Genomic DNA, 27859 nt, shown 5'->3' with positions numbered 1-27859 from the left:
AGAAAAAAGAAAGAAAAAAAAAAAGGTGGGGGGTGGTATTTCTTTTCTTTTTTTTTTTTTTTTTTTTTTTTCCTTTTCTAGGGCTGCTCCCATGGCATGTGGAGGCTCCCAGGCTAGAGATCAAATCGGAGCTGTAGCTGCCAGCCTACGCCAGAGCCACAGCAACTCAGGGTCTGAGCCGCATCTGCAACCTACACCACAGCTCACGGCAACGCTGGATCCTTAACCCACTGAGCAAGGCCAGGGATCGAACCTGCAACCTCATGGTTCCTAGTCAGATTCATTGACCACTGCACCATGATGGAAACTCCGGGGGGTGGTATTTCATACGCAGGCTGTGTATTTCTTGAAGACTAGCTGCTTCCTTACTACAGGACTTAGGCTGACAGGTCAGGCACTACCTGGAATGCTTCTCATCACTATGGGAAAGCTCTGGAGGGTCTCATACCTACAATTACCTGCCCTGGCCTGAAAGTAACAACCTATATATCCCTTCTGCTCAGAAGAAGTTTTCCTTCAGCATTGTTTATGAGCTCTGTCCATCTTGAGCTATATGAATCTAGTGGATTCTCATGGTTATACAGTATTCTATCATCTAAGTACATCATATTTTATCTACATATTGATGACATCTAGATTGTTACCAGGTTTTCATTATTACAAATTGCTGCAGTGAACATCTTTATATATGTCTGCTGGTACACATGGGCAAGAATTTCTTTAGGAAATTGTTCTTATTATTCTTTAGAATATGGTAAGAGAAGATGGACCTAAAGTCAGCTACTTATCTACAGCACCTTATTTCGTGAACATTGGCTCACAAAGTTCATACCCACCTCACTATGGTAGGAAACCCGTTTGAAGGAGTAGGTCGGTTAACCCATTCGTGGAAGGCTTCTTGTGCACTTTGCCCCGGGTCTGCCACTGAACATCCTTGATGAATATTTTAGATATTTTTTAGACCGACATCTTGGTGTAAAAAAGAGGAGTAAAAGGTGAATGCAAACATTCTGTACCTAGAAAGAACATCTCTTCTGGCAAACACAGAGCAGTCTTTTATCAGTAGTTTTGCCCAATTTATCAAAGCATCGGCATACTCCGGATTAAAGAAAACATGAGTCATGGATTATAGCTGCCTTGGGATTTCTTCCTTCCTCCTCGTCCACCTCCACCCACAGCTTGCATATGGGAGGTATAGTTTAGATAGACCTTGATATCAGGAAGACAAAAATGAACATTTAAACTATGACAGTGTCCTATAAAAGCATTAAAATGTGAATAGGAGAGCATTTAATGTTTCATGAAGGTAAGAAATGAAAATAGGTACGTGGAAGCCATTTCTATTGCCATTTAGACCATAGTATTCCAATCCCAACTGCTGATAATGACATTTAACTGAATTTTCACAACTCTACACTCCCTGACCCCCTCGCCCCCCATGTTGCTGAGTTGTTAACAAAAGCTTTGAAATAGCTCACACACGAGCGGGAGGTGAAGCATAAAGAAGAAACCAGAATTGTAAATAAAATGCTTAGCTGTCCCCTGTCGGGTCTTAAAAAGTGAGACCTCTCTTCAGTTGCCTGTACTTAACAACATCCAGCCAAGTAAAGGTCACGCAGGGGTTCTGTGGGTCTCACAACAGCTTGTTCTACCTATCTGTGCTAAGAAGTCTCCTGGTTTCCACTGTCCCTGAGTACTTATCCTGTTTTACTTTTTCAGGTACTGAAAATCCTAAGGGTAGAATTTTCTCCATTCCCTCTCCCCTGACTTCTAGTCTCTACCTACACAACCTGCTTATCCTGCCACCCTTCACAATATTAACCTGGAGGGGTGGCCTTCTGTACCTTCCTGCAGGCTCATATAGTCAAACACCTACATATCTTCCTTCTATTTTACTGCCTGCCTGCCTTTGTCCCTCCCTTCCTCCTTTCCTTCTTCCCTTCTTCCCCTCCTTTTTTTTCCAAACCAGAGAGGGTTAATAAATTATTTACACATCTAGATTATCTCTTGCTTTACTCACTAATAGAAGATGGGGACGATCTCTCAAGGCAGCTAGTATAGATCTCATTCATTCTTTTAAACGTCTGCCTTCATAGTCCACAGTTTTGAAAGTCATATACTTTATTGGAGTTTCTCTGTTACAGGGCAGGCATGTTGTTTCCAATTGTTTTGGTCTTGGGTTTTTTGTTTGCCTTAAATGGGGCTACTCTCAGGGGTGCTGCAGGGGACATCTTGTACCTATCCTTGAATGCCGAACACTGGCCCTTTTAAAATATGGGTCTGAGAGAGATTCGCTGCGTTTAAAATGTATGTATACTTATAATTTTAATAGACGTTGCCAGAGTTTTTCAAAAAATAGTTACCCTAGCAATGTTCCCAAATACCCTTCCCCCATCCTGTCCAGGAATAGTCCGGTTCTACTGTGATAGGAATGAATTACACCTGCAACCTCGATTGCGTAGCCCAGGCACCTATTGACATAATCTTGGCATATTTCAGTGGGGTTTAAAACTAGGGTTCTGGTTGGCCTCTGTGATTAGGGGTAGTTGTGATTTTTGTGTATTTCGTACAGAATCCATGGGAAGTTTATAAGAGGGAGGGAAGTGGAGGCCATTCTTGTGCAGTGCACTCCATTCACATGAGGACACTGAGATCCAGAGAAGCGGAGGGAGTTAAAGTGAGCTAGTTCCTGGCTGCTGCTTCTGGGAAGCAGTTGTTCGGAATCCTAAATTGGGCTTTACCTACACTGTGGGCCATGCTGATGGTGATTTTGAGAGAACAGACCAAGAAATGTCCTATGTGAGCTAAACCAAGTAGTAGGGAGGAACTGTTTCCGGCTTTCTTTTCTCTCCTGCTCGATAGGCAAACTTCCCAATCTGCTCTGGACAGTTATGGGATTTGCTGTGCAAACTTTTGCAAAGATAAGAGGACATTTGTTAACTTGGTCTGGTCCGTGGAATATGCTGCTCTTAATCTTTTGGAGAGTTTGGGATTTTTCTAGACCGTTAGAGTTACTGCCTACCAAGTTGCAGCTGGTTTGGGTCACAGCTAAAATGAAAACAGGGATGGCTCCCTCCTGTATCCCCCTCCCTCTCCCCTCCCCGACAGACCTACCCCGAGAGCCAAGCAGCCTAGAAAAAGAAGTCCTACAGGTCCCAGTTACATTCCTGGCAACATAATCTCTAAGTGTAACGCGCACAGTATGACCAGGGCTCAAAGGGATGTTCTCTAGGGCTGAAGAAAATAAGCTTTTAGAAAGAAGCCATTTAAGCTTCTTGGGTCTTTAAACTCAGTTTTAATATAAGTTCAGATTTAGCCCCTGGAGTCTGCTGAGGAAGATGAAAAGGGAGAAGTCCAAATTTTGGATTCCGTTTGGCTTTGCTCTCTGTTCATTGCAGAGTATTTGACAGCCCAGCATTAACTTGCCAGGTTGCCTCCAAATAAAGTTAGTTCAGGGAGCTCAGCCCTTTCTCTTAATTCCTTCAAGTGCAGAGCCGTTGAAGGAATCTGACTAGAATCCATGAGAATTTATGTTTGATCCCTGGCTTCACTCAGTGGGTCGGGAATCCAACGTTGCCGTGAGCTGTAGTATAGTTCGCAGACATGGCTCGGATCCTGCGTGGCTGTGGCTGTGGCTGTGGCTGGCAGCTGTATCTCTCATTCCACCGCTAGTCTGGGAATTTCCATAGGCAGCAGGTGTGGCCCTAAAAAGAAAAAAAAGAAAGAAAGAAAAAAGGATTGTGATGGAATTCCATTTTGTCAAAGATAAACCTCTCCAGCAGACTAAATATAAATATATGTCGATATATAAATATATAACACAAAGCCTGTCTTGTGTTATATAAGGCAGCAGACTAAATATAAATATATGTCAATATATAAATATATAACACAAAGCCTGCCTTCAGGTTGCATACTGGTCAGGAGCTGTGCTTATTTGTGGCCTTGATCCTCAATGGTCACGGCTCTTGTGGTTTAGAAGTTTGCAAGCCTGCCAGTTGGAACCTCTGGGGAGCTTTAAAAAATACTCATGCCCCAGTCCCACCCCAGAATTAAATCAGAATTTCTGAGGGAGGAGACACACGCAGGCCACTTGAGATGGAGGGTGTATCCCTCCTTAAGGAAGAAAGAGAAGTTTTTTGAGTCAAGCTGTTCTATTGAGGGTTCTGCCGCCATAGGGATCATCCATCATGCCTGCCCCTCATGCAGAGTCCACCGTCTTTCCCTTTCTCCTCCCTATTTATTCTGTAGACTAAAGCAATGGAGTCACATCATATAGTCAGCTCATGTAGGCACAGGTTGAATGCTGTAGAAATGATCATTGAAGAGCACCCCACAAAGACACCATGAGGCATAGAGATAAACACACTATCTCTGGGTTCACCTAGCATAGTCAGTGTTTCCTCTGGCTTCAAAACAGATCACTGTTTCTTTGGCTGAGATTCCAGCAAAACAGCATCTGGGAGCCAGAGTGTACACAAAATATGCATCTTTAAGAATTGGACTTGTAGGAGTTCCCGTCGTGGTGCAGTGGTTAACCAATCCGACTAGAAACCATGAGGTTGCAGGTTCGATCCCTGGCCTTGCCCAGTGGGTTAAGGATCCGGCATTGCCATGAGCTGTGATGCAGGTTGCAGACGCGGCTCGGATCCCCCGTTGCTGTGGCTCTGGCATAGACCAGTGGCTATAGCTCTGATTCGACCCCTAGCCTGGGAACCTCCATATGCCGCGTGCGGCCCTAGAAAAGGCAAAAAAAAAAAAGAGTTGGACTTGTACTCCATTTGGTGAGATCTGGAGCCCTAAGAAGCACATGGGGATTGAGACGTGCTTAGGGAAACCTGTTCGCATCTCATAATCAATTCCAAGGCCATCTCTGAGTGGAGTGTTGGCAGAATCATGAGCACCGTTTAAGGTGTGAATTTCTCCTCACCTATCTCTTCTTTTAAGCACACATAGTTGAATTCAGGTAAATTGAGTAAATGCACATGCGACACCCCTGCCTTTCATTATTGAATATTCAAAACCGGCACATTTCTTTGAATGTACAGAATTCAAGGGCATTCTGTCTTTCTGTCCCCTAGCATTCCCATGGTTTGGCATGGACATCGGTGGGACTCTAGTTAAGCTGGTCTACTTTGAACCCAAGGATATTACAGCTGAAGAGGAGCAGGAGGAAGTGGAGAACCTGAAGAGCATCAGGAAGTATCTGACTTCTAACACTGCCTATGGGAAAACCGGGATCCGAGATGTCCACCTGGAACTGAAAAACTTGACCATGTGTGGACGGAAGGGAAACCTGCACTTCATCCGCTTTCCCAGTTGCGCGATGCACAGGTTCATCCAGATGGGCAGCGAGAAGAACTTCTCCAGCCTCCACACCACCCTCTGTGCCACGGGAGGCGGGGCTTTCAAGTTTGAAGAGGACTTCAGAACGGTATGTCTGCATTACCCCTGTTCAAATAACAAAACTACCTCTTTAAGAAAGCAAACCTCTCATGCTCATGATCATGGCATCTAGGGGATAACTGGACTACAAGGCTTGGCACTTAGGCTGAATTTACTTCACCCCTCTGTGCCTCAGTTTCCTAATCTATATGAGAATAAAAATAGTTCTTACTTCATAGGGTTGTTCCATGAAGGACTCAATGAAATAATATGTACCCGACACTTAGTTAAGCTCAATAAATACTAACTGTCCTCCTCATCATTTTTTTTTGTTTTTGTGTTTTGTCTTTTTAGGACTGTGCCTGCAGCATATTGAAGTTCCCAGGCTAGGGGTCGAATCTGAGCTATACGTACCAGCCTACACCACAGCCACAGCAGTGCCAGATCTGAGCCACATATGTGATCTATACCACAGCTTGTGGCAATGCTGGATCTTTGACTCACTGAGCAAAGCCAGGGGTCAAACCCACATCCTCATGAATACTAGCTGAGCTTGTTATTAATGAGCCACAATGAGAACTCCACTCCTCATCATTTTTGTTAGTAACTTTTGCACAGTGTGGTAAAGGTGATATAGAAGTTCTCTGATGGTTTAGAGGGTTAAGGATCCAGTATTCTTACTGTGGTGGCTTGAGTCGCTGCTGTAGCTGCGGGTTCAATCCCTGGCCCTGGAACTTCCACATGCTGTGGGCAGGGCCAAAAAAAAAAAAGATAAAGTGATATAAACCCCCGTCTGATGTATTTTGGTTAGAGTTTTCCACAGACTCTTTCTACAGTTTCATGAAAGGCATAATTGTTGTGACAGTTATAGATATTATAGACTGAGACTCGCAGGAAAGGCTTTCCATACATCTTACTAAAAATTCTTACTTCTGTCTACCCATTTCCTTTGTATCTTTTTTTGTTTTATGACTGTCCTTCAGAAGTTTTGCTCACAAACAAAAATGAAATTTTTGGTATTTTGTATAGGTGAATTCCTTTATTAATAAATATGATTTAGGGGGTATGGGTCTACAAAATAGGAATAAGGCTATATCCTGACTGGCAGTACATTCTGACTCAGTGTTGCTCATTTAGGTTTGACAGAGTTGGCTAAATGGAAGATACTAATGAGCAACAAGGAGTCCCTAACTTTCTCTTTATTAAGCCATCGCTAACACCTCTGTGTTCCAGTTTCCCCATATCTGTGATCCAGATAATCTCTATACTGTCCAGCTTCATCTCGTAGGGAATAAAATGATAATACAGAGAAATAATAGATGGAGAAAATAAAGTAAAGTAACAGATGTGACTGAACATAGAAGGAAGGGTTGAAAGATTTGGGGATTAGTTTTGCCAGAAAGTTTATCATTAATGAGTACTAAATCAGTGCATTAGTCATGGTATTTAATAAAGCTATAAATGCAGTTTTTATTTGTGTCATCAAAAGTAACATCATTTACCTCATTGATAAGTAGTTTCTAAAGAGCTGGCAATAAAGTTCTAGAGCATGATCTTAGATTGATTATACTCAGGTTTTGTCTTTTCATTTTGTGTCCCCTTTCCTTACCCAGCAGTAGAATTTGATGCTGCCACTTACTTAAATGATCCATGGGATCTTTTCTCCACCAAGGGGGCCCAGTGATTGAAGAGTTTTGAAACTGAGAAGTTTAAGCTTCAGGGACATGAAAATAAATTCAAGTTCATTTCTGTTTCTCATTTAACTCACTGGGGGACTTTGAGGGAGACTTGTCCCTCCAGTGGGCCTGTTTCATCACCTTCAGAAGGTGGCAGTAGGGTGTCTACACAGATAAGGAGACTAAAGCTAAATCGGAAAGAGGCGCCCAGTGATGCCTCCTAGGTAAGGGCTGGGTGTCAGCTCGGTTCTCACTCAGGAAATGCTGACCCATTCCCTAGTGATGTGAGTGAACCAGGGTGACCTGGGTACTTGATCAAGCTCCATCAAAGGTTCTGTCCCTCCTCTGGGGTAATGTCCTGGAAGAAACTTAATCTGTTTTGGCCACGAGCAAGTGTGTTTCTCAAGGTTCTGAACTGAGAAAGGTCTGATCGTATTGCAACCAAGATAAAGAAGCCTCAGCTCCTTCAGGCAGGCTGCTGGAGCCTAATAAACAGACTGGTATAAGTCTGGAGTATTTGCCAAAGAGTCTGGCCATCTATAAAAGAAGTATATAGGCTGCCTTTTGTTTCCATGCTCAGTCTTGGCCAAAGTGAAGACACAATTGAAGAAGACAGATCTCTTCCTGTAGCCTATTTGTCTGTGCACTGTGATATGCCCTTATCCTTCCAAAGTTTGTGAGGATGAATAGGTTTTCTCATCCTCTTTCCTAAGTACTCATTCTTTCACTCAAGTATTTATCATGCTCTTTTTATGCAATGAGTACTGTTAGGAAGAAAACAAACCCTCCACCCCCTGGAGCTTATATTCTAGTGCAGGAAGATGGTCAATAATCAAATAAGTGAATACAGAGCTTATCAAATGGTGCTAAGTAGGGGGGAAATGAATAAGGGGGTGCTGGGAAGGTCTTTGTATGATGAGGTAGCACCAGAGCAGGAACCAGGAGAAGTAATAGAGCAAAGCAGGCTGGTGTGGGGAAGAGTATTTTAGGCAGAGGAAACAGTAGGTGGTAAGGCCCTTAGTGATAATGTATTCAAGCTCTTCCCTTTTCCAGAATGGAAAGTTGAAGGTACATACTTAGTTGTAAAGGATCAATATATACTACTGTGTGTAGTTAACAATCTGACCAAGAATAAAGTAGCGTATATATACGCATGCCTGAAAAGTCCTGTCATTGTATAAAATCACTGTCTCAGGCATAATACAAGTTTACAGATGTATATATATTTTTTAAATCTGAATAATTAGGGCTATCTAAAAACAGATGTTCAGCCAACACTGAATAGTTAGCAATTGTAATGTCTGATGACAATATCCTTTTCATACATAATAAATGTACTTAAATCCTTAGTTAATCTTTAGTTAACTAGTCTTCATCCGATTTAGAATGCGTAAGAGCTATAAGGCTGTGACACAAGCTTTAAACTAGACCCCTGTGTAGAATACTTTCAGTTGAATAAAGCTGCATTTCTTTCTTCCTTTTTCTTTCTTTTCCTTCCTTCCTCCCTCTCTCCTTCTTTCCTTCCTTCCTTGTAACACTTTAAGATCACTGTCACAAACAAATTTCTGGCTGGCAAAAGTTAGTCTGCAAAATGATAATGATTCAGCGAAATGGAACACAAAAGAAAAACTTAAAGAACAAATGCACTCAAAATTGGTAAGCCAGTGGGGAATCCCACCATTTAAGAAAGTGGTCCTCTAAGGGGAGACTACATACACCGGGGCACTCACTCCTGGTTTCACTTAACTTTCTGTTTGTCCCTACTATCTATGTTCTGTGTGGTTTGTTTTAAAGAACCTACCAGAATATTTTATTAACCAAATCTAATATTTTCATCCATGACTACACTTCCCAACTTCCACAGAATCGTCTTTAGAATGCAAAGTGTTCTACTAATAGACAACTTAGAAAAAGTCATCCTTTTTGTCCACTTAGCTCTTCATTACAAGAGATAACTTTTCCTTGTGAGTTGTGTTCAGCCCGAGACTAACACTATTTAGAAGTTAGAAGTGACTCTTTTAATTATTTAGAAAAAAACAAAGATCAGAGTTCCCGTCGTGGCTCTGTGGTTAACAAATCTGACTAGGAACCATGAGATTGCGGGTTCAATCCCTGGCCTTGCTCAGTGGGTTAAGGATCCGGCATTGCCATGAGCTGTGGTGTAGATTGCAGGCGCGGCTCGGATCCCGCGTTGTTGTGGCTCTGTTGTAGGCCGGTGGCTACAGCTCAGATTAGATGCCCAGCCTGGGAATCTCCATATGCCACGGGAGCACCACTAGAAAAGGCAGAAAGACAAAAAAAAAAAATAAGAAAAAAACAAAGACCTACCTTCTAAACAAGCAGGATATAACAGTAACTTTCTTTCGTGGACATGAGGTTTCGGGAACAGTAAAAGATTTTCTTATTGCTTCACTACATTTTTTTCAATATGTGAGGAGTTAAGAATTGGCCTTCATTACGCCAGAAATCTCCAAGGACACAACCTAAAAAAAAGTTAATAATGGCAGAAAAATCATCAGGAGGGGATAGGGTAATTGTGGATGTGTGAAATTCTAAATCAAAGTGAACTGTTCATTATTAGCTGGGTTCCTACTATTGATCCAGGGGTCAGTTTGTGATATTGCAGGAGCTGAAGCATTTGTAGACACCGTCCTTCTCCATCTCATTCTGGCTTGACCCTTTTGGCCACTCAATGTATGGTCCCCTTTTATCACTGGGTGCCAGGAAGAAGAAATCGTCTTTGATGTTTTGTTATTTTTCTCACCCACAGAACATGTTTGAAATTCATCTCTCTCTCAGGTCTCTGTTAGCGCTCCCGTGTGAGGAGAAAAGAGCCTCGAGTGTAATTTATAATTCACAATCAACCATTTTATATGCAAATTGTTCTTGGTTTGGTAAGACAACCTTTTCCACCACTTCCAATATGATTTATGAAGCCAGTGTCAGCAAAAGACCTTGGGAGGTGTGAGGTATCACACAGATGTGTATTTTATTCATTTTGTGAAAAATAATCGGATGACGCATTTCTCAAGCACAAGAGAGTGATGTATCTACTTTGCTGTAGGTCCCAAGAATCCTTTCATAGAAGAGATAGGTATGGAACCTTTCAGGATAGTTTTTACTAGATTTATTTATTTAGCTCTTTATTTAGTTATTTTTGTCAGACTGAGCTGAAGCGCATAAGGAAAACCTCTTACAGTTATATCCTGAACATGCCTTGTGTGTAAACATGTACATGTATGTGTAACAGGGTCACCATGCTGTACCGTAGAAAAAAAATTGTATTGGGGAAATAACAATTTTAAAAAAACGTATTTTTTTCTAATTGTAGTATACAGAGAATCACTGAATTCCTTCAAGTGATTAGTCTTCACTTTGGAAATGATGTTTCCAAATTCATTTCAACTTGAGATAAGAAGATTTGAATTATTTTATCTCTTACATAATTATAGTTCATGTGTAACTCATGTTTCCAAAGCATGTTCACACAGCCTTCTCATTTGAATCTTGAAAGCAGCCCTGCACGTAAGGTGGGGCAGCTGCTATTACGGAGAGTGTGTGATTTGGCTGAATGCTTGTCATCACTGTTCCAGGGTGTGGTAATGGACTAATCCCAGCTTTCAGCTCCAAAATCTGTGTGGTCTCAGGACCAGCAGCATCAGTGCCACCTGGGATATTGTTAGAAATGCAATTAGAAACTCTGGGAGTGGAGTTCCCTTCATGGCTCAGGGAACCTGACTATGTAACCATGAGGATGCGGGTTTTATCCCTGGCCACATTCAGTGAGTTAAGGATCCAGTGTTGCCATGAGCTGCGGTGTAGGTCACAGATTCAGCCCAAATCTGGCATTACTGTGTCTATGGCATAGACCGGCAGCCACAGATCCAATTTGACCCCTAGCCTGGGAACTTCCATATGCCATAGGTGCGGCCCTAATAAGCAAAAAAAGAAAAAGGAAAGAAGCTCTGGGAGTAGGGCCTAGCAATCTGTGATTTAACAAATCCTCCAGGTGATTCTGATGGCACCAAAAATCTGAGAACCCCACTGCACCCATGCTTGCTTGGGTGACTTTGGTTCCAGGCAAAGCAAAGTTAGTTTGTCACAGTTAAAGTTTGAAAAACATTTTTTTTTTTTAAATTTTGATTTCTTCCCCTACTACCATTATTTACAGAGTTTGAATCCTAGGGCAAACTTTGGTTTGCTGTTTTTAGGTCTGGAGAGTAGTTTAGATGTAATGATTTAAGAATGGCAGATCTCCTAGTTTCCGAGCAGCGGATGCAGGATTAGCTCCTCCAGGCTCACAAGAGCCTGTTGCATGCATGTCTTCCCAGCTCTGTGATTGGTGACATCATGTTGGTAACTTGAAATTAGCCACAGTGGGAATGATTATACCACAGAAATTGGTAAATGCTATAAACCAGGACTCTTGCTTCCAGAGAGCTGGTTGTTAAAACATTTACCAGCACACCCTGGTGACAAGGTTATGTTCACATCAGCTGAAGGTACATCTGCATGTTTACTGGATCTGTCATCCCTTAAGATCCATTATAGGCATCAACATTAGAATACATATAAAATTAGTCAGAATGTACTACCTATTAGTAGGAAGTCAAACATAGCCCACAGATGTGTTTTGTTGGCTCTCAGTATTTTTTTTTTAATTTAAAACTAGCTGCCAGCATTTAAAAATTGGAAGATTTCACATAAAAATCTAGATTTCTGATTCATGAGAAATAGGGGGCGGGGCACTTGGTAACATTGAGCCCCCATTAACAGGTGGAAACAATGGGCTGCAGAGAATTTTAAATATGTGTGAATTATCTTCTGTGCCATGATCCCCGTCATTCTGTTACTTTAATATTTAGTCAAGGGACTTCACTCTTTTACTGGCTCCTGTAGCATTTGCTTTTGTTGCCTCCAAAATAAAGAAAACTAAACCCAGAGGAAGAGGGTTTCTTAGTAGCTGGGATCTGAACATGGCTGTTTTGGGCTTTCCACAGATTTAATTAAGCTGCGCTAATGACCTGCACAGTCTAAGGAGTATTTCTCATCTTTTTTTTTTTTTTTTTTTTTTTTTTTGCTTTTTAGGATCGCGTCTGAGGCATACGGAGGTTCTCAGGCTAGGTGACAAATTGGAGCTATCGCGGCCAGCCTACCTCACAGCCACAGCAATGCCAGATCCGAGCCTTGTCTGCGACCCACACCACAGCTCACAGCAATGCCGGATCCTTAACCCAATGAGTGAGGCCAGGGATCGATCCTGTGTCCTCATGGTTACTAGTCAGGTTCATTTCCACTGCTCCATGACAGGAACTCTGGAGTATTTCTCATCTTGTTCTAAATTTCAGATGGCCTGTTAGAAAGTTCAAGTGATGATCTGGCTCACGGCTCACACTTGGGAGCCTGTCATTTTTCCTGGATGGGGAAGACTTTAAAGAGAGATCTCAATGAAAGCGATGAATATTTCTTTTTCCCACTTTGAGGATGCATGACCTCAGGCTTCAGAAATATCCATCCCTTAGTAAAAGGTATAGAAGAGATGTTGACTTGCTGCTAGCACTTTATTTGAAAGTGATTTTGAGGAGAAAGGTGAAGACTTTCCTTTTAGAGCAAAACTACATGCTTTGTTTATTCGTCTTGACAGGTTTTTCTTTTTCCCAGAGTATAGTTTCAAAAAGTCCAGCTGAACGGACTGTGTCTTTGTTCATGTTTGTGATGTTGGTTCTGGGTATTGCTGTCAATACTGTGGATAGACCTCTGATTAATTTTTAAGCAGGTTAACCTATGGTCCCAAGACTGGCTGATGAAATCACTGCTTTTCAGTTTGGGGTGACCCGGGAGGTGACCACTCTCCCTGTTCCATCTCACAGGTTTTTGTTTTTTTTTTAGGGCCACACCTGTGGCACATGGAGGTTCCCGGGCTAGGGGTAGAATTGGAGCTGCAGCTGCCGGCCTACACCACAGCCACAGCAATGCCAGATCCGAGCCATGTCTACAACTTACACCATAGCTCATGGCAAAGCTGGATGCTTAACCCACTGATCGAGGCCAGGGTTTGAACCTGCGTCCTCATGGATGCTTGTCAGATTCTTTCCACTGAGCCACGATGGGAACTCCCTCACAGAAGTTTATTAAGCAATTGTTATGGACGGGCCTTTCAGTGTGGTAGTCCAGGGCACCCAGTGAACCAATTAACAAGCCAGAATGTTGTAAGTGCGATGGGAAAGACGTTGACAGGGCTGAGGAATCCAGGAGGACTACGAAGATAGCATTTACACTGCTGTGTCTCACTATAGCGTTTCAGGTCTCCAGATAGTCTTATACCTATAGTATCACCCTCCGAACGTGTGAATAATTACATGTGTCTCGCCCAGAAGTTTCACTTGGTAAAAAGTGAAATGTTTGGAAGCATTTATGAGCTAGATTGACTTCATCACCAAGTGTCATTTAGAATGATTGTTTCTGTGTATCAAGAAAACTTGCACCATCTTGCTAGTAACCTATTCTAACTGGTTCTGCTCTTCAAGTGGGGCTTCAGTGGATTTTGTTGAATGGGACATTCAGCTGAGTAACAAAAAGTCAAAAGCTTTCTTCAAGCTATTAACTTTTGCAGTGAAGATGAGGCCTTTGGGGTAAAATATCTAAGCCTAGTACTTGGATAGGTGGTTTCCAGATCGCAGAGCAGTACTCATAAACAAAGACACAATAAGAACAGGAGTTCCCATTATGGGTCAGCGGGTTAAGAACACAACACAGTCTCTCTGAGGATGCAGGTTCGATCCCCGGCCTCGCTCAGTGAGTTAAGGATCCAACACTGCCACAAACTGCCGTGTAAATCACAAATGCAGCTTGGATCCAGTGTTGCTGTGGCTGTGGTTTAGGCCGGCAGCTGCAGCTCAGATTCAACCCCTAGTCAGAAACTTCCATATACCACAGGTAAGGCTGTACAAAGAAAAAAAAAGAACACCAAGTCATTGGGAAGCATTTGCTAGGTGTATCACTTAGGGAAAGTCGCCTAAGCTCTATGAGCCTTCACCACAGAATAAGGATAATAATACCTATTTATAGGGTTTTTAGGAGAATTAAATGATCTAGTACAAGTGCCTGGCATATAGTAGACACAAATACAAGCTATTATATTTTATTATTAGTAGTACTCAATGAATTTATCACATCTGTAGTTGTATAATGATCAATCCAATTTCACAAGATTTCCATGCCACAACCCAAGCACATCCCCCCACCCCCCAAACTGTCTCCTCCGGACACCATAAGTTTTTCAAAGTCTGTGAGTCAGCATCTGTTCTGCAAAGAAGTTCAGTCTCTCCTTTTTTCAGATTCCACATGTCAGTGAAAGCATTTGATGTTGGTGTCTCATTGTATGGCTGACTTCATTTACAAGCTATTATTTTTTAAAGAGATTGTTTTTTAATTTGAGTTAGAACTTAGACCTTATACATTATCTTCCTTCACTGGTTCAGTTTCATGTTGATGAATGTTAGATTTTTGGGGGGGACCAGCAGTCTTGAGGACCATGAATTAAATTTTTGAGGGTGCAAAGTGCTCACGCTTCCCTAAGGTTAGCCCTCAACCAACTCATTCCATTTTACATTTTCGCCTGATACCTAGGAGAATAGTTTTTGCTTCATAGGAGCATGAAAAGGCAGTCTGGAACCACCTCAGCTATTAAATAAAAGAGCCAAGTTCCCATTGCAGCTCAGCAGAAATGAACTTGACTAGTATCCATAAGGATGTGGGTTCAATCCCTGGCCCTGTTCGGTAGGTTAAGGATCTGGTGTTGCCACGAGCTGTGGTGTAGGTCGCAGACGTGGCTCGGATCTGGAGTTGCTGTGGCTGTAGTGTAGGCTGGCAGCTATAGTTCTGATTTGACCCCTAGCCTGGGAACCTCCATGTGTCACACCCATGGCGCCCCAAAAATATAAATAAATAAAAGAGCCGGAGTTCCCGTCGTGACGCAGTGGTTAACGAATCCGACTAGGAACCATGAGGTTGCGGGTTCGATCCCTGCTCTTGCTCAGTGGGTTAACGATCCGGCGTTGCCATGAGCTGTGGTGTAGGTTGCAGACGCGGCTCGGATCCCGCGTTGCTGTGGCTCTGGCGTAGGCCGGTGGCTACAGCTCCGATTCAACCCCTGGCCTGGGAACCTCCATATGCCGCGGGAGCGGCCCAAGAAATAGCAACAATAACAACAACAACAACAACAAAAAAGACAAAAGAAAAAAAAAAAAAAAAGAGCCAACATTTTTTTTTTGAGTCCTTTGTATATGCCAAGCCCTGTGTAATCATTTTACATCTTTTAATCTCATGTCATCTTCGCAACTCTATGTGGTAGGCATTATCCCCATTTTACAGAGGAGGAAACTGAGGCTTGAGAAGTTAAGTAACTTATCCAACATCCCTAAGTGTTAGAGCTAGCATTCAAAGCCAGGACTGTCTAACTCCAAAGCCCAGGCTTGGGAAAAAGAGTTGAGCTTTGTGGGCTCAAAGGAGATTGTCCTCAGCTCCCAAGCTCACATGCCTCCCTCAGAACCTCGTATCCTGCCAAGAAGCATAGGATTCTTTCTGTTCTCAGGACCTTCTCACTCGCCTCACCCTGCAGTATGCTGTTAGTTTCTTACGGCAGCTATAACAAACTACCACCAACTTCATGGCTTAAAACAAACAAATTTATTCATGGTTTTGGAAGCCAGAAGGCTGAAATCAAGGGGTTAGCAGAACCACACTTTCTTTTTTTTTTTTTCTTTTTTTTAAATTACTCAATGAATTTTATTACATTTATACTTGTACATCACCACAACCCAATTTTATAGCATTTCCATCCCAAACCCCCAATGCATCCTCCCACCCCCCAACCTCTCTCCTTTGGAAACCATAAGTTTTTCGAAGTCTGGGAGTCAGTATCTGTTCTGCAAAGAAGAAAACCACACTTTCTACAGGGACTTTTGGGCAGAATCCAGCTCTTGCCTCTTCCAGCATCTGGTGGCTATTGGCATTCCTTGGCAATGCAAAACTCCAGTCTCTGCCCAGTCTTCACGTGGCCCTCTCCCCTGTGTGTGTCACGTCTTCCTGTATCCCTTAAAGAAACCTGTCAGGGAGCTTAGGGCCCACCCACATAACCCGGGGTGCTCTCTTTATCACAAGATCCTTAATTTCCTCACATCTTGCAATGACCCTTTTTCCAGATAAGATAACATTCACAGGTTCTGAAAATTAGGACATGGACCTATCTTTCAGAGGTAACCATTTAACCCACTCCACATGGCTGCTTTCCAGCCATCAGGTAGGGTCCTGTCCTTTGGCATGCACCTTGGGTAGACACGACATCCCGTACAGGCTGCTCTTCCAGTGGAGTGACTGATTCTCAACCAGACTTCACAACATGGTGTTTTCAGGATGTCTCCATGCTTTTCATGTTCATGACACACGTTAAGTCCAGCCAAAAAGCCTCTGCAGCTTCTTCCCCTGAGGTGCTGGCAGCCTCTCTCACAAGGTCTTATTCTCTTTCAGATCGCTGACCTGCAGCTCCATAAACTGGATGAACTGGACTGTCTCATTCAGGGCCTGCTTTATGTTGACTCCGTCGGCTTCAACGGCAAGCCGGAATGTTATTATTTTGAGAATCCCACAAATCCCGAATTGTGTCAAAAAAAGCCGTACTGCCTGGATAACCCATACCCTATGTTGCTGGTGAACATGGGCTCAGGTGTGAGCATTCTAGCAGTGTACTCCAAGGACAACTATAAAAGAGTGACAGGGACCAGGTAAATATGGTTTCCACTAGGAGAACCTTTTTGTGCTTCAACCCAGGCCTCCTCCTTGAAAACCGGTTTCTAAAAAGGTTCTTTCTATTGAATATGTTTTTAAAAGAAAGATCTTACCCTCCTCAGCCAATCAGAAATGACCTATTGGATATGTTACACACAGTGATTTATATAAAGGTTAATAAAGTACAGCCCTTGCTTTTGCTGGAAGCGGGTCATGTTGAGGGAAGAAAGGTCACACATACCAAAAGTTTGCCCAAAAGCAGTACCTAGTAGGTGCCAGGTGAAGGGCAGGGACCATAAGCACAGCAGAATCCAGATGGAAGGATGCTTGGGATGGGCTGAGAGGGTTTCAAGAACCCTTCTTTTGAAACTACCTTAGTTCCTAGCGCAGGAAGAATGGCTTGAAATAATGTCGTTCCAATCAGTGAGCCAAACTGGGTTTACAAGGAGTGTTTTTTACCCTCAGGTAAATGCTCCAGCTGCAAATGAGAATAGTTGGCACACCTCCCAGGGAATTTGAGACTGCCATGGACAGAACAGCCCTGCAACCACAGCTGGGCAGAGTGCCTTGTTTAGTGTACACACACCCCAAAGGCACATGGGCATAGCCTCCTGTTAATGGCGACTCAACATGTCAGAAGGATCCAGGGTCAGAAATCTTTGAGAAATCCTAGCGCAAACAAAATGAAACAGGTTCTCCTTGCTTATAAGAGAAGTGTTTCTTCAACTTATTGGCCCACAGAACCCATTTTTGGAGGAACAACTTAAAGAACTAATGCTCTGAGACATGTGCTTGGGGACATGATATTGAAACCATTGGTTTTGATAGATGAAGATGTCATGTCATTTCTCAGGGTCTCCATATCCTTGTTTGTGGCCTGGAGTGAGTTGTTCCTTAGCTTCTACAGGCTTTTCCAGTACTGAAATTCTGCCATTCTATTCAGCCATTAGGAAGAGAGCTCTGCTTTTCTTCTGCATTAACGTGACTTGTGGTGGGTCTGCATAAATCAATGGCTCACCACTGGAGAAGAGAAGATTGAGCCCCCCAGGGAAAGTTTGGCAATGCCTAGAAACATTTTTTTGGTTGTCAAAACCGGAGATGGGGTAGTACCAGCATCTAGGACCAGAAGTTAGGGATATGCTAAATACCCTACAATGCGCAGGGCAGCCCCCCACCACCAAAAAGTGTCAAGCCGTGAGTGTTAATAGTGGTGTTAAGAAACCCTGGCATGGAATTCTCATAGTGGTGCAATGGAAACAAAACTGACCTATATCCATGAGGACATGAGTTCAATCCCTGGCCTTGATCAGTGGATTAAGGATCTGGCTGTGACGGTGGTGTAGGCCAGCAGCTGCAGCTCTGATTTGACCCCTAGCCTGGGAACTTCCATATGCTGTGGGTGTGGTCCTAAAAAGAAAAAAAAAAAAAAGAAACCCTGGCACACTTGGTTTGACTGAGCCTGTTTGTGTCCAGAATATAAGCTTTGGTGTGCACGTTAACCGCCATTAGGCAATACATTTTCTCACTGAGACTCTAGAACTAAGCTTACTTGCTCACATAAGACTCCACGGGCCCTGTGGCCTCATTAGAACAGTCAGAAGTATCAGATACAAAGGAATATTCCAGCTGAGCTGGTTTTCCCTTAAAAGAGTGATCTCCTAAGCAAGGTATAATTTTTAAGAAACTGCAAACTTCAAAAGGAGTAACTGAATTGGTAGAGTTAGCCCCAAGGTAACAACAAACTGAACATTTTCCACAATGAGAGATATTTATAATTTTGTTGGTTAATACTTAACAAATTTATGAATTATGTCGCAGGTACACTCTCTCAAACTTGAAGGTTCCAAGGATCCGGGTCAAGTGAGCCAGTCATAGTGTTTGGTCTCTGTTATGTTGTACAATAATACCTATAAATTTGAGTTATTGGCAAATGCCCATTAGTGACCAGGGCTTTGCAGTCATCAGCAAATCTTGTGTGGATGTCCAAGCTTCCTTACAAGCTCTCTTTAACCAGTAGTTTAAAACGTGCCACAGGAGACTGAAGGTTACTAGCAGGCCCTTTCTGGGGCCACCACAGGTGGGGGAGGGGAATGGAACATCAGGTCTGTGGTCCCCACATCCTCCTTGTCTAACCAGAATTTTTCTGCCAAAGGATATTTTGTGACCCAAGTTAGAAAACCACTGATCTATAGCGTTCCTGTTGTGGCTCAGCGGGTTAAGAACCCGAGTAGTACACACAAGGATGCGGGTTCATTCCCTGGCCTCACTCAGTGAGTTAAAGATCCAGCATTGCTGTGAGCTGCCGTGGGTTACAGACGCAGCTTGGATCCCGAGTTGCTGTGGCTGTGGTGTAGGCCAACATCTGCAGCTCCGATTCAACCTCTAGCTTGTAACTTCTGCTTCCATATGCCGTGGATTCGACCCTAAAAAGAAAAAAAACAAAAAACAATAAAAACACTAATCTAAACTATAGGCATACCTTGGAGATATGTCTACACTGTATAGTAGTCTGTTAAGGATTATGTTTTCAGAAATGTATATACCTTAATTAAAAAATACATTATTGCTAAAAAATGCTGGCCATCATCTGAGCCTTCAGCGAGTCATGATCTTTTGGCAATAGGAACAGCAAAGATCACAGATCACCATAACAACTATATTAATAAGTTTAAAAGTTTGAAGTCTTGCAAGAATTAGGAAAATGCAACACAGATGCTGAGCAGATGCTGTTGAAAAAAATGACACCTATAGCCTTGAGATGCAGGGTTGCCACAAACCCTCCATTTGTAAAAAATGAAGAATCTGCAAAGTGCAATAAGGAGAAGCACAGTAAGACAAGCTGTGCCTGTGATTTGGTCAACAGTGAACATCAGTGTGTGGATCATATTTTGGGAATCACTGAGTTAAGCAAATGGCATAAACTCTAAGTTTTCCTGCTTCTATTTGGTAATTCTCGTATTCTCATATACCCTATTTCCCCATTAAGCTTGTTTTTTTTTTTTTTTTGGCTGCCCTGCAGCATATGGAGTTCCCGGGCCAGGGATCAGTTGCGACACAGTTGTGGAGCCTTGAACCCACTGTGCCAGGCCAGGGATTGAACCTGGGGACTGGCAGTGTGGCGATGCCACTGATCCCGTTGCACCACAGTGGGAACTTCCCATTAAGCATTTTTATTTTTAGGAAGCTACGTCATTATAGGATATCAGCTTTCTTTTAAACATATGATTTTAAATCATTCGTTTCAGTGTTATATGTAATTTTATCCTAAGTTAGTAGCAACATTTTTTTCTACTGACACAACTCCATTTTTAATATAGAAGCCAGTGCAAAAAACAGGACTTAACAGCTGACATTGTTAGAATGTGTAATCTATTAAAAAAGGAATGTAAAGCATTTTAAAACTTGGCTGAAATTAATGCAGCTTATTTTATTCTCTTGGAATTTATTTTAAGGGCACAAGCATTCAGTAATTGATTCCTTCTACTTCTCCCTAAAACTCCTCACTACAAGTTTGCTGGTTTTTGTTTGTTTGTTTGTTTGTCTTTTTAGGACCACACCTGCAGCAAATGGAGGTTCCCAGACTAGGGGTTGAATCACAGCTGTTGCCACTGGCCTGTATCTGCTGAGCCACGATGGGAACTCCAGGAATTTTTTTTTTAATAATGCTGTTTTGTCTCTGATTTGCTGAAGGTCTTGCCATGTGTCTGCTGAAACAAACAGCTGTATCTGATCATGAGCGAGAGAATCAGTAGATTAAATCATGGTTAGCAGGTTGAGTGCTCCTGTGCGACTGTGCATTCTTTCCTCCTGTCTGCAGTGTCCCCGCTGTGCCAGTGCATGCTCGCTTTCCTCATTCAGCTCCGATTCTTTGTCTGGAGTCACCTGTCATTTTCCAGTCATAAAAAGCCCTGGTCCTTTTTCACTCATACCAACACATCAGATGATGAGTTGCCTTCTTTCTAAGTCAGCCAGTGTCTTCAGGTGCCTGTTTGGAGTCGGTTGTTGAACACCTCAATACAAATGCCTGATGTTCAAAGGAAGGTTAGTAGTCTGGATGAAAGATAAAAACTAGAGATGTGAGCAAAGACTTTAAAATATATAAATATCCAGAGAGAAAACAAGACCAATTCAGATGACACACAAATCTCCAAACCCCCTTAAACCACACTAGCTTCGTAGGGTCAACTGAAACCACCCACGTAACGTGACATGCCATGTTAAATGCAAGAAACACTTTCTTAGAGGAAATTCAAAATATCTGCTATGATGGACCTATCAAGGCAGTAATGCCCAAGGAGCTCTTTTTATCCTCGTGGTACTGCACCTATGGTTTGGAGAGTTGTAACCGGTGGTGCCTAACTACCTCATTTTCCATGAGAACCCATCATGTCAATCAAGTATGTATTTTTATAGGAATCACTCTTTAAGAAATAGTACAGTTATGCTTTAGATGTGATGTAAAGAACTGTGCATCTGTAATCTGGTACTTTGTCAAGAGTTACAATAAATATAGTTTACCCTAAATTTTCTTTTTTTCAAATTTAAGTTTTAAAAACAATGTCCATCTCAACTTTCTCTTAGATTAAAAGCCAGTACCCAAACACTATGAAATTCCCAGGGCTAGTAGCTCTTGGGACTTCAGAACAAATTGGTGTGCATTTACTCTTCTGCATGGTAAACAAAGAGTAAAACCCATCCGTGGCCATAGCAGTACTTTTTTTCCTGCCAGGAGTTCACTAGTGACAGCTTTCTTCTGAATATGCTTTTCTTCCCCTCAGATCACTTTGATGTTAATACCCAATTGAGTTCATTCTCAACTATCATAATTGGTTTCTAATTTTGTCTTCAAAGATTATTTTAGAGGAATCCCTCCTCCCCAACAACTGAAAGCTTTTAAAACATAGTTTGAGCCTTGAAACCATTTTGGTATTGTTGTTACTATTTTTTGACCATTGGGTGGTAAGTAAAATACTAATAACCTTTTCTAGAGTTTATTAGAAAAAAATCCAATATGAGATCCATCCGTGGTTTTTGAAATTTCTGTGGAGCTTAAATAAGATCATGTCTGCTAGAGGAGCAAGGTCAGATGAAAGGTAGAGCTTTGGGGCTGGCTATTGCTGGCAGAGTCCTAGTTCAGTTTTGTCATCACAGAGTCTGTCCCTATAGATGAGAGGCTATGCTTCATGTACACACAGTTTCTTTCTAAGAGTTTGTATTTAGCTACTTTTTTTTTTTTTTAATAGCAATCTTTGCTCTGGTTCTTTGCTGCTTTCAGACCACCCAAATAAGGGAGATAGAACATGATGTGGCCCCATTTTATGCATGGGAAGATTATACGAAGCACTTAGGTCAGTGGCTAGTTGAAGGTCTCACAACGGAAATCAGTGAGAGTCTTTCTCTGATTTTGTTCTCAAACTTCAGGGCAAGTTTTCCTTGATGGTTCTTTTCGTCTCTGCCCTCTTGTTTTATCCAATCTACCCTAGAGTTCTTTTCAACCCAGCACTTTCATTCAAGTGCCCCTTTGTTTTTTCTTCTGTTTTTATTAACCCATATTAGTGGTCTTGATGTAGTTGGGGACTCGGATGGGCATCTCTTAAAGTAAAACTTAAAAATAAACCTTATTGTTCCTTCAGTCTTGGAGGTGGAACATTCCTAGGCCTATGTTGCTTGCTGACTGGTTGTGAGACCTTTGAAGAAGCTCTGGAAATGGCAGCTAAAGGCGACAGCACCAATGTTGATAAGCTGGTGAAGGACATTTACGGAGGAGACTATGAACGATTTGGCCTTCAAGGATCTGCGGTAGCATCAAGGTAGAGACTAAGTAGCTAGGAGCAGTCACGATTAAACACAAGGCAACCTCTCCACCCTGGCTGGTCATTTAATTATTACTATTTTTTTTTTTTTAATGTCAACCCACCAGCCTGGTGCAAGGATGTATGGAGTCAGAGCTCAGATTTGATCTCCTGCCCTTGGTGAAGCACTGAGCGGTTGAGCTCTTGATGCTTGTGCTTAAAATAAGGCAGCTTTGAAAGAAGGTTCTGGAACACTGCAACAGTTTCCCCTGTTCCATTCTTGTCCAGATATCTAGAGGCATTAAAAAAGAATTGTTCCCCATTAATAGCCATGCTAAGTTGTCCCTATTAAGCAAAGGGCAGCCAACCATTCACATCGTAATCCTGTCTGCTTGAAAACCATGGTAGCCAAATCAGGTCATTTGAGCTTGATCAGAGTTACTCATAAAGCTCTCCACAGTTCTTTGGTGGAGGCATGGGGCCTACCTGAGGATGATTTTGAACACTCTCGCTAATATTTCCAACATAGCTTTGGCAACATGATGAGTAAGGAAAAACGAGAGTCCATCAGCAAGGAAGACCTCGCCCGGGCCACACTGGTCACCATCACCAACAACATTGGCTCCATTGCTCGGATGTGTGCATTGAACGAGGTAAGGCCTTAACCCAGAGAGAGCCGTGTGCCATTCATAAACACCATCATTGGCAGTGCAGTAACTGTTGACCCTCATAAAACTACACAACATTGGGAAACTGGCTCTCTGTCATAGTCACACCTTGTAGGATATGAGGGGTGTGTGCTGGGAGAGGGAGAGGAGTATGTGTTTTATTTTTAAGTAGGCACTGGATGATGACGAACAAAACCATCTAACTATGGAAACATGGTCAAGGTGACAGTCTATGCCATAGCCTCTCCAACTTCATGGACACACACCTATTGAAGTGTGAGGAAAGTCTCTGTGCATCCTTGCAAATAATTGCAGGTAAAACCTTCCACTTGCAATATTCGATATTCTCTCTGCTTTCAGCTTCTTTACAGTGTTGCCTTGTGGCATGGAGTTCAAGCAGCATTGTACAGGGCTATCAAAGCACAGAGAGCTTGCTACAGCTGAGGCCAGCCAGAGCCCCGGTCACAAGGAAGAGTGGAGCTGATGACAGACAAAGCTTTGGTAACATGTTTTGAAACACTGCAAAATTCCTTTGGAAAGAATGGAAGCCTTCTCTGAAATACACGATGTGTAAAGTAGAATTGTTCTCACTGAGTTGGGTTAGGAAGACAAGATAGAAGGCTTGGGGCATGGAAGAGGTAACAGTACAAGAATTAAAGAATTGTAGTAGCATTAGCAATAGAGTTTTTTAAATATAAATTTTAATAGAAATATGACATACATACAGAAGGCTCAACACAAGTACACAGTCTGATGAATTTTCACACACACCTATATAAGCCACCACTCAGATCAAGAAAGAGAACAGTAGAAGTCCTGCAGAAACCCTTTGCAGCCCCCTGCTAACTGAAGAGTAGAATGTTAAACAGGGCGTGAGGCAGCCCTTTATGACAAGTGGGTGACAGCCCTGCCTTTGAACTCTGGGGTTATAAGACTGACACCCTCCTTTCACAATACTGAACAAAATCTGTCACTAGCCTATGGATCAAGGTCCTGCTTTTTCGAAACCCCTATTTCAGACAGAGTGGAAATGGGAGTCTGGCATTCAGATGAAAGAATGTATTCCAGAGACATGACTTTTCAAAGTCCACTGTGATCATGGGACTTGTGTTAACAGAGAATTTATTTTTTGACATTAATCTTTAAAAAGAGTTTTTCCAAGCAGCCACACAGGCCCCAAGACCAGTCTGTGCGTACTTGGCTGTACTCACAGACTCTCAAAGGTCATTTCCATGGAATGTTCCCTGCCCCATAGAGCAATAGATGTCCTTTCCCCTACTTTCCACAGAGCTTGAGTGAGCCAACAGGTCTTTTTAGAGGTATCATAATCACCTTAGGGAGAAAGAAACTGCTTTTATTTTTCACTTTTGATTTCAACTCCAATACCATGTATTGTTGGAGTATGGCACAAGTGGCTGTTGGAAGGTGTAGCCATGCTACATACTAGCTGGAGTAACTATTTTGAGTGTTTCTGTGGTGTTCAATGAATGAGAGGAATCGTGGATCGCCTGGGGCAAGGGCTTGGTTAGCTGGCATCCTGCCAGTGCAGGCTCCCCGTGGACATACCGGGAACTGGAAGCATCTTGCTCCCATTGCCTTGCTCCCTAGAGTCATGATCATTGGAGAATCTTTGATTCCAGTCATTTCTTAGAGGGACACCACACTTATTGAATCTAAAATATTTTTTCTGTGATTATCAGAACACTATGAAATGCTTCATCATTAACTTGAGTTTGTATTCATCTTTTTGAATAGAGAATATGAACACATAATTCAGAGCTCTGAAGCACAAGAAGGAGGGTATACAAGGAAGTGTCACCATTGCCATCCCGTTCCTCAGTTTTACCCTCACTAGAGCAACCATTGTTTCATTGCTTATGCTTGTTTTGCTTTGTTTCGCTTTTACTGCAGTAGAGAGTAAACATATGCTTCAAGGGTAGCAAACACCATGTAAATTCTTTTTTTAAAAAACATCAGTTTTACTGAGATAGAATCACATGCCATACGCTTCACCCTCTACGTACTGTTTTCTACCTTGCTTTGGTGGTTTAATCAATGTATTATGATGAAATTGGTAAACATACATAAAGGAGAGAGAATAGTATAAAGAATCCCCATAGAGTCATCAGCCCAGACTCAGCAGTTAAGAAGACTTTGCCACAAATGCTTTATCTCTGTTTTCCTCTTGCTTCTCTTCCTCCTTCCCTCTCTTTTTAACTAAAATACTAGTAAGGAATCCCAGACATTAGATGAGTCTGCTTTACATACCTCAATATGGATTTCTAGAAATACTGCTTCTTGCATTTTTACATAATAATACATCTTGAGATTGTTCATGTAGGTATATGTAGAATTGCTTTATTTTTAATGGCCATGTAGCATCCTAACATGTAGATATGCTGCTCTTGATTTGATCAGTTTCCTAATTATATTTAGCCTTATTTAGACTTTTGCTATAATTAAATGTATATTTTTACCTAAATATATAAATTTATATATAAAATGTCATAAACTATAGTGTTATAGTTTATAATATTTTATAGCATTTTATATACATGTGGGTATATCTATAGGATGAATGACTAGAAGGGAAGTTGCAAAAGCAAAGGCTCTGTAGATGGTAATTTTGACAGATATTATAAGATTCCCTCCATAGAAATGATTCTAATTTGTATTCCTACTAGCAGAGTATAAGGGTTCAAGTTTCTCTATACATGGTTATCAAACTTGTTGCTCTGTTTCAAATCCATGGGTAAGAAATACTACTTCAGTTTGGCTTTAATTTGTATCTTGGAGTTCCCGTCATGGCGCAGGGGTTAACAAATCTGACTAGGAACCATGAGGTTGTGGCTTTGATCCCTGACTTTGCTCGGTGGGTTGAGGATCCAGCGTTGCCGTGAGCTGGGGTGTAGGTCACAGATGTGCCTTGGATCCCGCGTTGCTGTGGCTCTGGAGCAGGCTGGCGGCTCCAGCTCCAATTAGACCCCTGGCCTGGGAACCTCCATGTGCCTAGGGAGCGGCCCTAGAAAAGGCAAAAAGACAAAAAAAAAAAAAAGAAAAAAAAAAGAAAAAAATTGTATCTTGTTACAAGTGAGGCAGAATATTTTGCATCTATTTAATAGCCACTGGTACTTCCCTTTTTGTGTATGTGTGAGCTATCAATTCATACTCTTCACCTATTTTTTTATCACATTGTTGGTCTTTTTTCTTACTGATTATTCTATGTTATACGTACTGAAAACGTTGTCTGCTTATTGCTTTCCATTTGGATTTGCTCATGGTGATGTTTTTCCCCTGAATAAATATTTGCCTTTCTTTTTTTTTTTTTTAGGGTCGCACCTGCAACATAATGGAAGTTCCTGGGCTAGGAGTCAAATCGGAGCTGCAGCCACTGGCCTACACCACAGCCACAGCAACTAGGGATCCGAGCCACATCTGCAACCTACACCACAGCCCATGGTAACACCAGATCCTTAACCCACTAAGTGAGGCCAGGGATCAAACCTGCATCCTCATGGATACTAGTTGGATTCATTTCCGCTGCACCACAAAGGGAACTCCCAAATATTTGATTTTTGACATAAATATATCAGTCTCTTTTAAAATGGGTTCTGAGTGTTTATACCTTTCCTACTTCAACATTATTTTTTTCGACATTATTTTTACAAAGAAGTCTTCCATGTTTCTTTTTTTTTTTTAACATTTATATCTTTCCCTCTTGGAATATATTTGAAATGAGGACTATGCATCAGCTTTTAATGCCATTTCTTCTGGCTTCCTACCAGAGTAATACAGGCCTGAGGCTTTGAACAAGTCTTGCCTGGGACTCCCTGGTATTGGAGGAAAAGGTGAAACTCCTAATTTTAACTAAATCCCTCTTCAATCTGTTCTGTAGTTTTGAGTGTTTCTTGCCACCTCTCAGTCTGGGCAGTTTGTGGCCACAGTTTTTATTTGCTGAAACTTATTAAAACCACCTCTCCCCCATCCACCCTTGGAAAATTTTCACAGTGGTTAATGAGTTCATGAACATGCATTGTTAAAACTTGAGACAGATAGAAGGCAGTGTTCCCAGACCCTGATAGCTCTTGATAGACTGAACAGAAAATAATGCCAGCTTCCAAGACTCTCTTGCCTTTGATACAAGTGACCATAGCAACTGACTCTGTGTGAGTGAGTGTTGAGCAGCATCTGTGTGGCAGACAGGCTGAGCGCAGTGTGAGGTGTGTGTTCAGAATGCAAATCTGTATCCATGACAACAAAAATACAAATGTATTTGTCGTTATCATATTGTAACCCACATAGCGACCAAACAAGATATTCCACCACATATCCTAAAGGTAGAAACTGGGTATTAATTATTTCTTTTTTGGAGTTCCAGTCATGGCTCAGCAGTAACGAACCCAGCCAGCATCCACGAGGATGCAGGTTCAATCCCTGGCCTCACTCAATGGGTTAAGGAACCAGTGTTGCCTCGAACTGTGGTGCAGGTCTCAGACGAGGCTCGGGTCCTGTGTTGCTATGGCTTTGGCACAGGCCGGCAGCTACAGCTCTG

The 27859-nt window shown here is 42.1% G+C and overlaps 1 protein-coding gene, 1 long non-coding RNA gene and 1 other non-coding gene across 12 annotated transcripts in view; 2 read left to right on the top strand and 1 right to left on the bottom strand.

The window, feature by feature from the left end:
* PANK1 (pantothenate kinase 1) overlaps positions 1 to 27859 on the top strand; it is a 102360-nt gene that overhangs the window by 68018 nt on the left and 6483 nt on the right. For 7 of the 9 annotated variants that reach the window (XM_005671265.3, XM_005671266.3, XM_013983537.2 and 4 more), the window contains 4 exons: positions 5082 to 5434; positions 16590 to 16843; positions 22481 to 22657; positions 23169 to 23292. In XM_005671265.3, the coding sequence (XP_005671322.2) occupies positions 5082 to 5434; positions 16590 to 16843; positions 22481 to 22657; positions 23169 to 23292 (908 nt within the window). Of the gene's footprint in view, positions 1 to 5081; positions 5435 to 16589; positions 16844 to 22480; positions 22658 to 23168; positions 23623 to 27859 lie in introns of all 9 variants that reach the window. The other 2 variants (XR_002338769.1, XM_005671269.3) reach the window with 2 other exon arrangements.
* The window catches only part of LOC110256785, a 55766-nt gene continuing 48111 nt past the window's right edge, over positions 20205 to 27859 (bottom strand). Inside the window, exon 3 of one of the 2 annotated variants that reach the window (XR_002338770.1) lies at positions 20205 to 20871. This is a non-coding gene — a long non-coding RNA (uncharacterized LOC110256785). Of the gene's footprint in view, positions 20872 to 22663; positions 22932 to 27859 lie in introns of those variants that run through there. The other variant, XR_002338771.1, reaches the window with a different exon arrangement.
* On the top strand, positions 23652 to 23738 carry MIR107 (microRNA 107). Its single transcript, NR_031539.1, has one exon. It is a non-coding gene; the product is annotated as a microRNA 107 (primary transcript).

Source organism: Sus scrofa, chromosome 14 (genome assembly GCF_000003025.6).
Source record: "Sus scrofa isolate TJ Tabasco breed Duroc chromosome 14, Sscrofa11.1, whole genome shotgun sequence".
NCBI lineage: Eukaryota > Metazoa > Chordata > Mammalia > Artiodactyla > Suidae > Sus > Sus scrofa.
This window is presented reverse-complemented; position numbering and strand designations above follow the sequence as displayed.